The sequence below is a fragment of the Carcharodon carcharias genome, chromosome 2 (assembly GCF_017639515.1).
Source record: "Carcharodon carcharias isolate sCarCar2 chromosome 2, sCarCar2.pri, whole genome shotgun sequence".
NCBI classification, from domain to species: domain Eukaryota; kingdom Metazoa; phylum Chordata; class Chondrichthyes; order Lamniformes; family Lamnidae; genus Carcharodon; species Carcharodon carcharias.
Genome location: NC_054468.1, coordinates 114180428 through 114194056, shown reverse-complemented (window position 1 = coordinate 114194056; position 13629 = coordinate 114180428). Strand labels below are relative to the sequence as shown.

The 13629-nt window shown below is 44.7% G+C and overlaps 1 protein-coding gene across 5 annotated transcripts in view; it reads right to left on the bottom strand.

Moving 5' to 3' along the window:
* Positions 1-13629, bottom strand: part of LOC121290931 (1-phosphatidylinositol 4,5-bisphosphate phosphodiesterase beta-1) — an 802698-nt gene that overhangs the window by 207993 nt on the left and 581076 nt on the right. For all 5 annotated transcript variants that reach the window (XR_005945906.1, XR_005945910.1, XM_041211986.1 and 2 more), the window contains 2 exons: positions 6494-6640; positions 1932-2089 (listed from right to left, as the gene is read on the bottom strand). Coding sequence is in view for 3 of the 5 variants with exons in the window: in XM_041211986.1 (XP_041067920.1) it covers positions 1932-2089; positions 6494-6640 (305 nt within the window). In the remaining 2 variants the exon portion in view is untranslated. The remainder of the gene's footprint in view (positions 1-1931; positions 2090-6493; positions 6641-13629) is intronic.

The window sequence follows — 13629 nt, the reverse complement described above, 5'->3', positions numbered from 1 at the left end:
TGGTGAACTTTTTATTGAAAATGCATCATAAATACATGCAGTGCCTGTTGCTTCTGTAGGCTGTCCTGTACTAGATGTTTTCAATGTTAGTGATGTGATACAAAATAATTGCTATTTTATAGTTATGGGTATGAGCTATAGAAGATCATTATGTTTTGGGACTGTGGCCATAATTCTCCAGCCCCCTCCCACCCCAATACCATGGTGGGGCTGGTGAGCCATCGAAATCTCCATTCACATCAACAGGACAGGATGATCCCGCCGGCATGAAGGCTGGAAAATTCCAGCCTGTATCTTTATATTTAGGATCAATGAAGAGGGTCATGTGATCTGTTCCAAGGTCTGTGTTTTTTATGATTTTGCTTAAACCTTTCTTTTGGGCACTAGAAATATAGGTTACTAAATGAATATGTTGTGATCAAATTAATGTTTTTGGTGTGATTTTTGGGAATCTGGCAGCTAGAATGTGCAACCATTTTGATCATTAGAGATCAAAGGAAGGCTTAGATTGTTCTACTGTGAAGAACGTGCAAGGTACTTACACTTGGAGACAATGGTAACAGTCTCTGAGTTCACAATGGGTATACTCTGAGGCTCCCAAAGTCCAAGAAAGGTGCTGAACATATTGGGATGTAAAAAGCTGTAAACTGTCCACTGACTTCTAAGGTGAAAGAGAGTTGGTGTGAAGTATAGCTAATCAACATTTCTATCCGGATGTAAGGTTAATGTGTTTCACATTGCCACAGGGAAGAGGGCAGATGAAGCCATTTTTGAGATCAGGTTACAGGCTTCCCTATAAATCAATAAGTATCACAGGCAGACAGCAGTTTTGTGTTGTCAGCAAAAAGGCAAGGCTGCTTGGTTTTGTGAGCTAACACAGCTGGATGCAGGAAGGAGATGGTCTCCAGTTGAAGAGACCTGCAGCTATCTAAGGATCCTGAAAGATTTGACTTGGCAAGGCCAGGGGAAGAAGAATCATCAGAACAGGCTTTACAGCTGGTGGTGGATTTAAAAAAACTCTCTGAAAACTAAGGAAAGCACATTGCGATGGTCACCTGAAGTTACTACTTGGTGAAATGGGGAAATGTGAACCCATTGGAACCTGGCAGTGACTTTGGACTTTTTGCTATATGGACTGTAGTTCCATGGAGAGTGTGATGGCTTTTAAGTATAAAAGGGAACATTCCTTTCTGTAGTTTAAAGAATAAGTTGCCCTACAGAAAGAAAATAATGTTTGGTCAATAGTGTTTTCAGTCATTTGTTACAATATACGTTTTAAATGTGAAATATTTTCTGTCTTTCCTTCTGCTGTCAACTGAAAGTTCAAATCTCTTTTTAAAAGTTATCGATCTTTATGGAGATTGTAACATTACAGTGAGGAGATACGGCCCATTGGTTGCACATTCTGGCCACCAGATTTCCATAAATCGCTCCTAATACTTTTTTGGACTATTCATTTAATCACAACATATTCATCTAGTAACCTATATTTCTAGAGTCCTAAAGAAAGATTTAAGAAAAATCATTTAAGAAATCACAATAACACAATTAAATTAAGTGTTTTAATGTCTCCACAAAGGTTTCCACCTGAAGGTTGCAATAGCTTCCAGACACCTGGGCATAAGCTTAATATTTTGCACAAGAGATGTGACTTTGTAGGTTGAATTTGAATTATGCAATATAAGCATGTGCCGTGTGTTCAGTTAACTGTTCTGATGTGAGATTTGAAAATCATCCAGATTCTGAATGTCAGAAGCATTAAAAAAAAGCCATTGCATAGCCTAATAATTACTTGAGTCGCCCTTCAGTTCCCTTTAAACCAACAGCATGAATAAGATATTCAATACTGAGCAAACTTTAATGCCACAGAGAAGAACTCAACATGGCAGGATTAGCTTAACGAGACCAACAGCAACAAAAAGACATTTCACCTTGAAGCATATTTCGGTTGTCATGGTAAATCCATGAGTGATGACTGGTTCCTCCTCTGTTGAACGTCCCTTCCAGCAGTCCAGCTCCACACACCGACATCCCGCTAATAGGACCTGGCGGTACATTTCAACGGAAGAGTTTCCAGCCAGCTGTCCGGCTATGATAACACAACACAAAACAGAAAGCAGCTACTCCAGTGACACATGAGGAGAAATATTGTTTGCAATATGGTATCACTTCCAGCCACAAACAATGCATGACAAGATAACAGGGCTAACATTTGATTTATACTTTCGCTTGAGGGGGTGGGAAGTGGGGAGGAAGACAACAATAATCACTGCAAGTATACATAAGCAATAGGGCTTTAGAACATAAGAAACAGGAACAGGAGTTAGCTGTACGGCCCTTTGAACCTGCTCCACCATTCCATCATGGCTGAACATTTACCTCCCATTCCTCTCACCCCACCCACCATGTGACCCACATCCTGCCTTCACTCACCTGTGACCTTGGATCTGGCAATGACACTAGGCATTGGGTGGGTGTGGTACAGGCAGCAGCTACTGTCTCCCCTGTGGCACTGCTATTCAGTAGAGCTGCTGGCCTCTGATTGGCTGGCAGCTCTTAGCTCCTTAGCTCTTACCGCCACCCTTGGGGTTCTTAATCCTGTGGAAGGCCCGCTGCTGTCCAGTTAAGTGCCTGAGTGGCACTTAATTCTGTGGGTCTTCCCTAAAAAAGGGATTACGGGTCTCTCACCAGCTCTCAGGTCAGCAGGTGGGAACCCCATTGCCTCCCATAAGTATTGCCCACTGTGTTGACTGACTGTACTTCCAGTGATGTGACTTGATTTCGCCCATAGCATGTCCAAACCTCCTATTGCCAATAAACATTGGTGGTCTCCTGGCTACAAGCTGATTCCAAGCCATCACTTTGGATGTGTGTAAAAAGCCTTGCAGAAGAATCTTTACACCGTGGCTAAACCTCATTATCCAGAAGTTAGATACAGTGCTTAACCAACAGTGAAGTGATTGATAAGATAACAGAGCCACCATTCACACTGTACTCTGCTTCCGGGCACAGTACAGGAGTCACTGTGGCCATTCCAGCCTTGCTGCTGCCTTGTTGCTGGTTTGTGAGGAGGCTCCGATGGCCCTCCACATGCCGCCAAGTGGTTGCTGGGCTCTGGGCTCAGCTGGGGGTGCCTGTTTGGCGTTGGGGATATTCCATTAGCGTGGGATAATTACCCTTGATCGAAGCTTTAGTTGGAGCAATTGGCTGACTGACCCCAAGGGGGTGAGCTCCCAATTTCTCTGGCAGCCCGTCCCTGGGAAATTCACCTGGAGGTGGGACAGTATTGGCTAGCTGTCCTCACAGAGATTTCCAACTCCTTCCTGGTGCCCACCTCCAAAGGCACAGGTTATACTCTCTGACTGTAGGTATAGAAAGAATATACAGGCGCTGGAGAAGGTGCAAAAATGATTTTATAGGTAGACAGCAGAACTGCGAGGTTATAGCTACAACAATGTTTGAGAAGAGGCTGGGTTCTTTCTCTAGAAAAGAGAAGATTGAGGGGTGATCTGTTAGACGTCTTTCAGATAATGAATATGTTTGATTGGGTAGACGTGGAAAAATGCTTGTCAAACTAGGGATCATAAATATGAAATAGTCACAAATTATTCCAATAGGGAATTCAGGAGAAACTTTGTTACCTGTACATGACTGGAATGTGGAACTCATTAACATAACGAGAAGCTGTGCCAAGTAATATAGGTGCATTTAAGGGGAAGCTGGATAAATACACGAGGGAAAAAAGAACAGGACAATTTGAGAGGATTAGAGGGAGTTCCTTGGTGCAGTGGTAGAGTCCCTACCTCTGGACCAGATGTTCTGAATTCAAGTCCCACTTCAGGACTCGATGGCCACAGAAGATGTGTTCATAACATGTTCAAACAGGTTGATTATTGGCTTGTAAATTCTTCCAAGACACCTGATAGCAGGTGGCAAAAGTGAGACAGTTTCCTGGTCAGTCATACTGCAGGAGGCATGGCAAAATGCTTTGCCAAACATAATAATGGACCAATTAATGGAAGTCCATAGTTGCCAATGCCCTCTTAGGGTATGGTACCTTAAGCAGGAGGAGAGGGTTGGATGAAGCATGGACCTGTTGGGTCAAATAGTATCTTCCTGTGCTATAAACACTATGCAATACTAATTAAGCAAAACAACAATCTATCTGCAAGTCCCTTAATTGGTATTTAGTTCCAGATACAGACTCATCCACAGCATTACAAATTTGGTTGGAAAATGCTATTCAAAAAGATCCCATGACACTATTTCAAAGCAGAGTAGCAGCGTTCTCCTTGGTGTCCCGGCCAACATTTATTCTTCAACCAACATTGCTAAAAATAAGCATTAGCTGGTCATTATCTCATTGCTGTTTGTGGAAACTTGCTATGCACAAATTTGCTGCTGTATTTACTACATTACATTCAGTGACTGCACTCCAGAAATATTTCAGCGAATGTAAAGTACTTTGGGATGTGAAGGTTGGGAAAAGCACTATATTGATGCAAGTTCTTTCCTTTCTCTCAACTTGGCTCCAAGGTTATTCAGAGCCCTCATGTTGCACATGCTGAAAGCCCTGCAGATCCACCTTTTATTCTGCAGGAAAACTATATTTATAATGCTGTGGCGGTCTGATAAACGAGGGTGCTGACAGTTGAATGTCAGGGGCAGAGGACATGGGTTGGGGGTGGGAGGAGGTTAGAACTCCTCAGTCCATCATACCTCACCTTGATACCCAAGACCCACCTGGTGATATTTGCAGGTGGCCTGTAAATTTGCCTGCCTGGGAGGCTGCTTAAGTATGTAACTCTTTCGAGTACAAACCCGTTTCCATCTGTTTCAGATGAAGTTACATTGTTTCATAGTTTGCCATTGTGAGATTTGAACTCTTGAGCTTGGGGTTACAAACCCAGTACCATAACCACTTGGCTATTTAGGCCAAGTGTAAGTTGTATTCCTGATTGGGGTATGCTGATCGTCATTTTCAGGAAATGGGTGTAGTGTGCTCACCCACTTGCACCCTGAGCCCCCTAATCATTGTTCCATGAAGGGACTGCTGGAGGTCCCTCAAACAGGAGCAGAGGAAATTTTTAAATGTGTTTTCTTGGGACCAAGAAAGGCAAGGATTGTCCTCCTGTGATGGACTCCTCCCACCCTCCCACTCTCCTCACCCATCCTGCTAGCTGGATCAGCGTGGGAGTCAGATAATTAAACTGCCTTCCAAGACTGCTGAGTTGCAGCAGGGGACATGATAAACACCCACAGCTTGTTGGTGGCATTCAAACGTGGCCCGAACTGAAAGTGATTCGATCTTCCCAATAAAAACAAAGTTAAAGAAAGACTTGCATTTATACAACATCTCTCATGACCTTAGAATTCTTCCGTACTTCTTTGAAATAGTGCACTGGCATCTTTTACGTTCACCTGAGACAGCAGATGAGGCCTCAGTTTAATGTCTCATCAGAAAGATGGCATCTCCGATGGTGCACTGGATTGTTAGCCTAGATTATGTGTTGAAGTTGCTGGAGTGGGATTTGCGGCCGCGACCTCCTGACTCAGAAGTGAGGTTGAGCCATACTGATGACATTAAGAAGAGAGATTTGGAGGAACGACTAAAAACTTGGACAATGAGAGAGATTATGTCCAGAGTGCAGAGGTTTAAGGAAAGAATCCCAGGGACAGGCTTTTCTTGTAGGCTTCTGAATCCCTCCATGAGGCTGAAAAAGGGGAATTGGTCCAGTGGGGGTGGGAGGTGGTGGTGGGAAAGAATGGAGCAGGCCAACCAGCATGCCCTCCACTGGCACTATTTTTACGAATGTGCTAAAATGGGTGAGCAAGATTTAGTGCAGGTTCGGATAAGGGCAGCTCAAGCTTGGATGAGCTCAAGTTTAAGGAAGGTGAAGAATGGAAAGCTGGCCTGGTCAGCACTGGAATCACAGAGTCTGGAGGTGACAAAGGCATTGAATGAATAAGAGATTCAGCAGCAGCTGGGCTGAGGCAAGGGCAGAGACAGGTACATCCAGAAAGGCTGCAGTTCTAGTAAAGGTGCTTCAGCAACTTTGTGTTCTAAGATATGTTAAAGTCAAACCGTGGGCCAAATATGATCTTGGACAGCAAATGTTAAAGCATCACAGCACAGTTAAAAAAGCGTCTTCTCATGGAGATTTTGGTCTTGGCAAAAGGCTTCTTCTGATCCTTGGCCATGACTACTGGACAGTACATATTGGGAGATATTGTGCTGTCACCTGATCTGACTCAACTGCCTCGATGAATGGCCTCCTGATCAATGAAAAGTCCCACATGGATGAGGCATTGGAGGACAATAAAGTCCCAGGTACCCAGGGTCTGAGCTTTCAGGAGGTGGTGAATGGGAGAACAATGCTTGTTGCTTTCTCTTGTCCAAGGAGTGCGAGGGTTATGAAGGGGTCATTCTGGTGAAGTGCTTATCTCTGAGGTAGAAAAATTTAGGTCTCCGCAGACAATTTTGATTCCTTACCTGTGAGGTAGGTGTTATGTGAGGAGTTGATGAAATAATGGGACAAAGGTTGAGTCATATCTTCACTCAGGTCTAATTTTTCTGGTGGAATGACTCCATTCTCATCGCCACTCAAATATTTCTTGAAACCATCGATTGATATGTGTCCTGGAAAGACACAAGAAGAAAGAGTTCTTAAATTGCACATCTTCAACCAAACTAAATGCAGAATGCCACAAAATATTCCTTATTGGGCCAGGTTTAGCCAAATTCCCTAAACCTCTCTGTGCTTGATCTTACGGTTTCTCTATTGGCCGAATCTTACGGACTCCTGCAGGGCGTGTTTTAGGTGGGGGGGGGGGCACATAAATATGATAGTTATGATGGCAAGCCCACCTCCTTCCCCCCACCCCCCTGTGCGCATCACGGCTTCCCCCAAGATGGAAACCCCACATTTTGTGACTTGCCCCCTGGCCTTTCCCACCCCTCCCCACAGTGCCCGATTCCTTCCCACCCAAAAGCCCAGACTTAGTCTCGTGTCCACGTTGTCTTCTTCCTGGGGTTTTTAGTCCCAGCAGCACCCACTACTGAGTTCTGGCAGCTCTCAAGGGTGGGACTTCCTCCACTGAGGGGCAGAAGTCCCACACTGAGCTTGTTAAAGCTGCCTGCAGTGTATTATTGCTGAGGGGCAGTCTTTTTTAAAGTTGCTTGACAAGCAACCAATTTTTCTGCCAGAGAGGGGCGAGCAGTAGGCCTGTAAAATCCATCCCGCTACCTTTAAGTTGTTCCTCAAAACCTTCCTCATTAATCAAGTTTTTAATCACCCATCCTAATATGCCTTCAAGTGGTTCGGTGTCAAATTTTGTTTTATAACTCTCCTGTGAAGCAACTTGGGACACTTTATCTTGTTAGGGGTACTATATAAGTGTAGGTTGCTGCTGTTCCTGTGCTAGCAAGGCTGAAAGAAACCAAAACTAACCTTGGGCAATGAAAGCCTTCGCTCCAATTATCATGTGTGGTCCACATCGAGCAGGCAGAGGGTAGGACACTCGTTCTGCCTGCTCGGTGCCATTGGTGGAAGACACGACCTATTCTAATGATCATACTTCATTTAAACTTGAGTGGCGAGATGCCGGTGCTAACAGCACTACTCATGAGCAGTTCACTGTCTGGGAGGGTGGATTGTACCTAGCATTCCAAAAAGATGACGTAGGATATTCATTTGTGTTGTGTGAAATCTGTATCCCTGTTGAGACAGGTACAATGTCACTGGCTGGGAAACAGCTCATTTTCAGACACTGGTGTGGGAAGTGCTTTTGAACAAGCCAGTCCTGTAAGGAGGTCCTGATTCCCTCAAATGGCCACATCAAATACATCAGCCCACGGAGAGCGGTGGCTGAATTGGTTAAGTACAGCAGCCCAGGAGATGGTCGTTAGAAAATGTTTAATGGCTTCATCAGGACTTTTCATATGTCTTGGAAGCTGAAGGCCACCTTGTGAAGCTGAGAAATTCGATTGGGCCCAAAAATAGGCCTGATAGCACTTTCTCAGGCAGCAACCTAATATTCATGCTGCCAGTGCTGCCCGCACCAACCATTCAATGCACACCAGCTTGGAGAGGGATGGATATTGGGGATCTCTGTTGTCGCCTAAAGGGAGCCGTGGTCTCTTGAAGGGGAAGGGCAATCTGGCTGCAGAAGGAAGGTCTGACAGTAGATTGGCTGCGAGGTTTTTGGTGCTCCCTTAGGAGCCCTGGCGTAGGCACTGGACTGGAGAAAGCCACACCCCACTGCCTCCAGGGGGCAGAAAGTTTCCCAGTCATCAATTCCAATGCCAATAGGGAGATGTGACAGAACAAATGAATGCCAAGAGCTTAGCTGCCAAGATATGGCTGCAATAACGGAGAAAGTTCAATGATCTCACCAGAGTTCTCAAGGTAACAATACTGCTCTCTTGCTCTCTGCATATATCTTCACTAATTTCAGCTTCACTACTCACAATACTACTTTCCCCCACTTCCCTATAATCATTACTGTAAAGCACCCACCAGTACTTTAAGCAATTGATCAATCAACTGCTCGGCCCCTTCTAAACTACCGTTTAGAATTTTACTTCTCAATGTTATGCTCCTTTATCCCCTATAAATTCAGACCCAGCACCGAGGCTCCCAATAAGGCACACATTCCATGCAGGCAGAAGTGTGCCACCTGCCCAGTGGCAAAGGAAAATATAAGTGACCAGGCCCCACACGTGAAAGAGGCATCGGGTCTTTCCATATCCAAATCAGGATGCACTACATCTTCATTCCATCTCCTTCTCCTCACACTCGCCATTACTCCAACCCTCACTTCTAAAACACACAACTCACAGACTGCAAACAGCCATTCCACCATACCAAGGCACTAACACACTCCCTTCTTTCTTACAGCAGGAAGCACCAGACTAGAAGCGGATGGAATGCAGAGCTTTAGAAGGCATCTCAACCCATCAACAACCTTAGCCAAAACAGGAAGAGCATGGGGTTCTGAAGCGGTGACCAGGAGGATGGGAATGAGAACCCATAGGCAACTGGAATAGCTTGCCCTCCCCAGTAATGACGGCTGACAGTCAGGCACTGCTGCATCAGATGCTTGCGAAGAGGTGCGTAGAGAAGCTTCAAGCAGCTAAGTGCTCAGCGTTACCAGTGCCAGCAGGAGAGGCTTGATGTTTGGCACACATGCTTATACAGTACAAACTCAATTATCCATCCATTAATTGATGATCAGAATGATGAAACCCAGTATCCTTTCAACGGGGCCAGTGTGGCAGGAAAAGCCAAGGATCAGTGAAGAAACTAGGATCGGACTACTGTTACCATCGCAGCGACTCCCAGGTGAGTGAAGTGAGGGTGTTGAGAGGTCAGGAGGTCAAAGTTTGGGAGATGGGAGGGTGGGCTGGGGTAGTCATGACTCTTCAGTCAGATAAGTAAATTCCAAGACACCAAAAACAAAAACAGCTGGAAAAACTCAGCAGGTCTGACAGTATCTGCGGAGAGGAATACAGTTAACGTTTCGAGTCCGTATGACTCTTCAACAGAACTAAGGAAAAATAGAAATTAGATGAAATATAAGCTGGTTGAGGGGGGGGGGGGATGGGTAGAGCTGGATAGAGGGCCAGTGACAGGTGGAGGCAAAGAAGAGATTGCCAAAGATATCATAGACAAAAGGACAAAGGGGTGTTGACGGTGGTGATATTATCTAAAGGATGTGCTAATGGTGACATTAAGGGTAGAAAGCAGGATGAGCAAATGACAGATGACCCTAATGGGGGTGGGGTGGGGGAAGGGATCGAATTGGGCTAAAAGGTGGAGATAAAACAATGGATGGAAATAAATTTAAAAATAATAATAGAAATAGGTGGGAAAAGAAAAATACATTTTTTAAAAATTATAAATTATTAGAAAAAAGGGGGATTGGAAAGAGGATGAGGATGGAGGAGAGGGTTTATGATCTGAAGTTGTTGAACTCAATGTTAAGTCCGGAACGCTGTAAAGTGCCTAGTCGGAAGATGAGGTGCTGTTCCTCCAGTTTGCGTTGAGCTTCACTGGAACATTGAAGCAGGCCAAGGATGGACATGTGGGCATGAGAGCAGGGTGGAGTGTTGTAATGGCAAGTGACAGGGAGGTCTGGGTCATGCTTGCAGACAGACTGAAGGTGTTCCGCAAAGCGGTCACCCAGTCTGTGATGGTCTCTCCAATATAGAGGACACCGCATTGGGAGCAGCGAATGCAGTAGACTAAATTGGGGGAGGTGCAAGTGAAGTGCTGCTTCATTTGAAAGGAGTGTTTGGGCCCTTGGACGGTGAGGAGAGAGGAAGTGAAGGGGCAGGTGTTGCACCTTCTGCGGTTGCATGGGAAGGTGCCATGGGAGGGGGTTGAGGTGTAGGGGGTGATGGAGGAGTGGACCAGGGTATCCCGGAGGGAGCGGTCCCTACGGAATGCCAATGGGGGGGTGAAGGGAAGGTGTGTTTGGTGGTGGCATCATGCTGGAATTGACGAAAATGGCAGAGGATGATCCTTTGAATGCAAAGTCTGGTGGGGTGATAAGTGAGGACAAGGGGGATCCTATCATGGTTCTGGGAGGGAGAGGAATGTGTGAGGGCGGATGCGCGGGAGATGGGCCGGACACGTTGAGGGCCCTGTCGACGTTCCCTCACTTATATTTTCCTTTGCCAATATGGTGGGTGGCACACTTGGAATATTTGCATAGAATATGTGCCCTGCCTGCCTTATTGGGGGCCTAGGTGCTGGGTCTGAACTTATATGGAATAAAGAAGTATAACATTGAAACGTAAAATTCTAAACAGTAGCTTAGGAGAGGCTGAGCTGTTGATTGATCAATTGCTTAAAGTGCTGGTGAGTGCTTTACAGCAGTAGAGTATACATTGATTGAACAGTCAATTATAGTGATTATTTGCATAAGTGGCTAAATTAATCAGTACAATTGAATTCCACTGTGGTACTCTATGTAGCTATGAATCAAAGTCACTCATTAACTCTTCATTGTCAGCCGTAATATCAGTACCTGCTGGTCTATCTATCCGATTGGCAGTTTCTCAGTCAAGGCTCAAGAACAGATAGAGGTTACCTGTGTGTCATAGGTTAGGGAAAGATGTTACGTTACAAATATTACTGGTACAGAATGCCTTCTTACAAATGGATCCTGTTATTTTAATACTGGCAGTAAAGTGAGGGATATCACCATCTCGATTCAAAAAAAAAGTCTTACGTTTATTCTTCAGGGATGAGATTGATGTCTAAATGATCAGATAAATTTAACCAAACCTAACATTTTAAGAGCGAAAGACTTGCGTTGATATGACACCTTTCACCTCCTCGGGCTATCCCAAAGTGCTTTACGGCCAATGAAGTACTTCTGAAGTGTAGTTACTGTTGTAATGGAGGGGACTGCAGTAAGCAATGTGTGCACAGCAAGATCCCACAAACAGCAATGAGGTAATGACCAAATGGTCTTTTTTCAGATGTTGGATAAGGGGTAGATATTGGCCAGGACACTGGGGACGACTCCTGCTCTTCTTCAAAATGGTGCCTCTGGAATTTTTTACATTCCCCGAGAGGGCAGACATGGCCTCAGTTTTTAGTGTGTCAACCGTGAGATGGTAAGACACCACATCAAGAACACAAGCTAGCAAAGCTTGTCAACAGAATAAACAAGAGGTTGAACAGAGAGCCCCGTCACTGCTGTTCAGTCAGAAAGCTACAGAATAAACACACTATCAGGTATTAAACTGCCAAGCAAATCTGTTGTAAACCGCAAAGCTACAGTAATTAGAGACATTATTACCCATTGCTTCCTTGGAGTGTAGAACTGCACAAATTCACAGCACAGAAATAGATTAAATAAGGCAAAATACTGAGGATTCTGGAAATCGGAAACATAAACAGAAAATGCTGGAAACACTCAATAGTTCAGGCAGTTTCTACGGAGAGAGAAACAGGGTCAATGTTAAGTTGATGATCTTTTTTTGAGAACTGAAAAATGTTAGATCCGGGGGAAGGGGAGGGAAGGAACGAACAAATGGATATAGATCGATGATTTGGCTCTGTGTTTCTGTGTCAGCTGCTTGGGGCAACAACCTACAGCTGCCAAGCACTGGAATATTTTTTAATAGCTAAAAATCCCATAGACTCAACTTGTTTGCTTTGTTAAACTAAGTCCTGCTGAATGCAGACAGGTATTGGGTGAGTGGAGGATCAGGTCCCAGTAAAATGCTCCCTGCTGACGAAATAGCCAAGTGCCAGAATGTGACCAATGTCCGGGGTACTGAATCAGCACCTTTTATAGAGTCGAGTGCGGGGGGAACTTAGTGGGAAAGAACACATAAAAATACAAACAAATAAGCAACTGGCTAAAAAAAAAATGTTGGACACAGATAGACATCTTCCATGGAGCAGAAATAAATCTTAATCAGTCACTCGGCATTCCAGGACTTGAATATTGCTGAAAAGAGGAACATGTTACTGAAACTTTTTGTCTTGCACTCATTTTCACGTGCTTTTCTCGTTTCACGCCGCCACTATGTCGTGGTTATGTGTGTGGTATTTTCAGTTAACTGGATGCTGCTGTCAGTCCAAAAAGGCATTCTGCCTTTCACACAATTGAACAATGTTGTGAATGTGTGAATTACAGCGCCAGCGTGATGCCATGTACATAGGCTGTACATGGCAGTGATTGGTTGATGGAATCAAACAGCATGCTCCATCCTTTGTTCATAACAGGCAGACCGTACTTAACCAGCCTGCACTTCTTCAACCCAAAACGAAGTGTTGACTGCCAGTGATTCCACGATTGGGCAGCACTTGCTGAACAATCTTGAGTGTGCTGAAAGTTACGCTCACCAGTCGAGCTCATAACATGACTCATTTATGCTTGCTACGTGCTTTTTTAAATTCTTTCATGAGTTGTGGGTGTCTCTGACAAGGTCAGCAATTGTTGGCCTTAGACTGAATGGCTTACTAGGCCATTTCAGAGGGAAGTTAAGAGTCAACCACATTGCTGTGGGTCTAGAGTCACAGACCAGGTAATGAGAGCAGATTTTCTTCCTTAAAGGACATTAATGAACCAGATGGGTTTTTAACAACAATCAATGGTAGTTGTCATGGTCACATTTACTGAAACTAGAGGCAGAATATTGCCGTTGGTGTGTGGGGGCGGGTCCAACATGCTGACGTGTAAAATGACATACGTCCTGAAGTCATCGTGCGTCATTTCGATATTTTGTTTGGGCGGTGCATGCCAGAGATGGATGCGCACCCGCCGAACTGTCAACGGCCTATTCAGGCCATTAAAAAAGCAATTAAAGCTTGTCCAACTTTAAGGTTGGTGGACAGGTGAAGAGTCCAAGCAGCCTTCAGGTTTTTCAGGAAACCTCATCCACGGGCGGGATGAGGTTTCCTGAAGGTTTTATAAAATAATTAAATAAATTTTGCAAAATTCACAAACATGTCCCAGCTCATGTGACAGTCGCATTAGGGGACATGTTTAAATAATTTTTCACTTTATTTATTAAGAAGTTTTATTATCTACTTAATCTCCCTGAATGCTCCCTTTGGTGTGAAAGAGTGCAGGCCCTGGCTCTCCGTCCTCCCCCCCACCCGC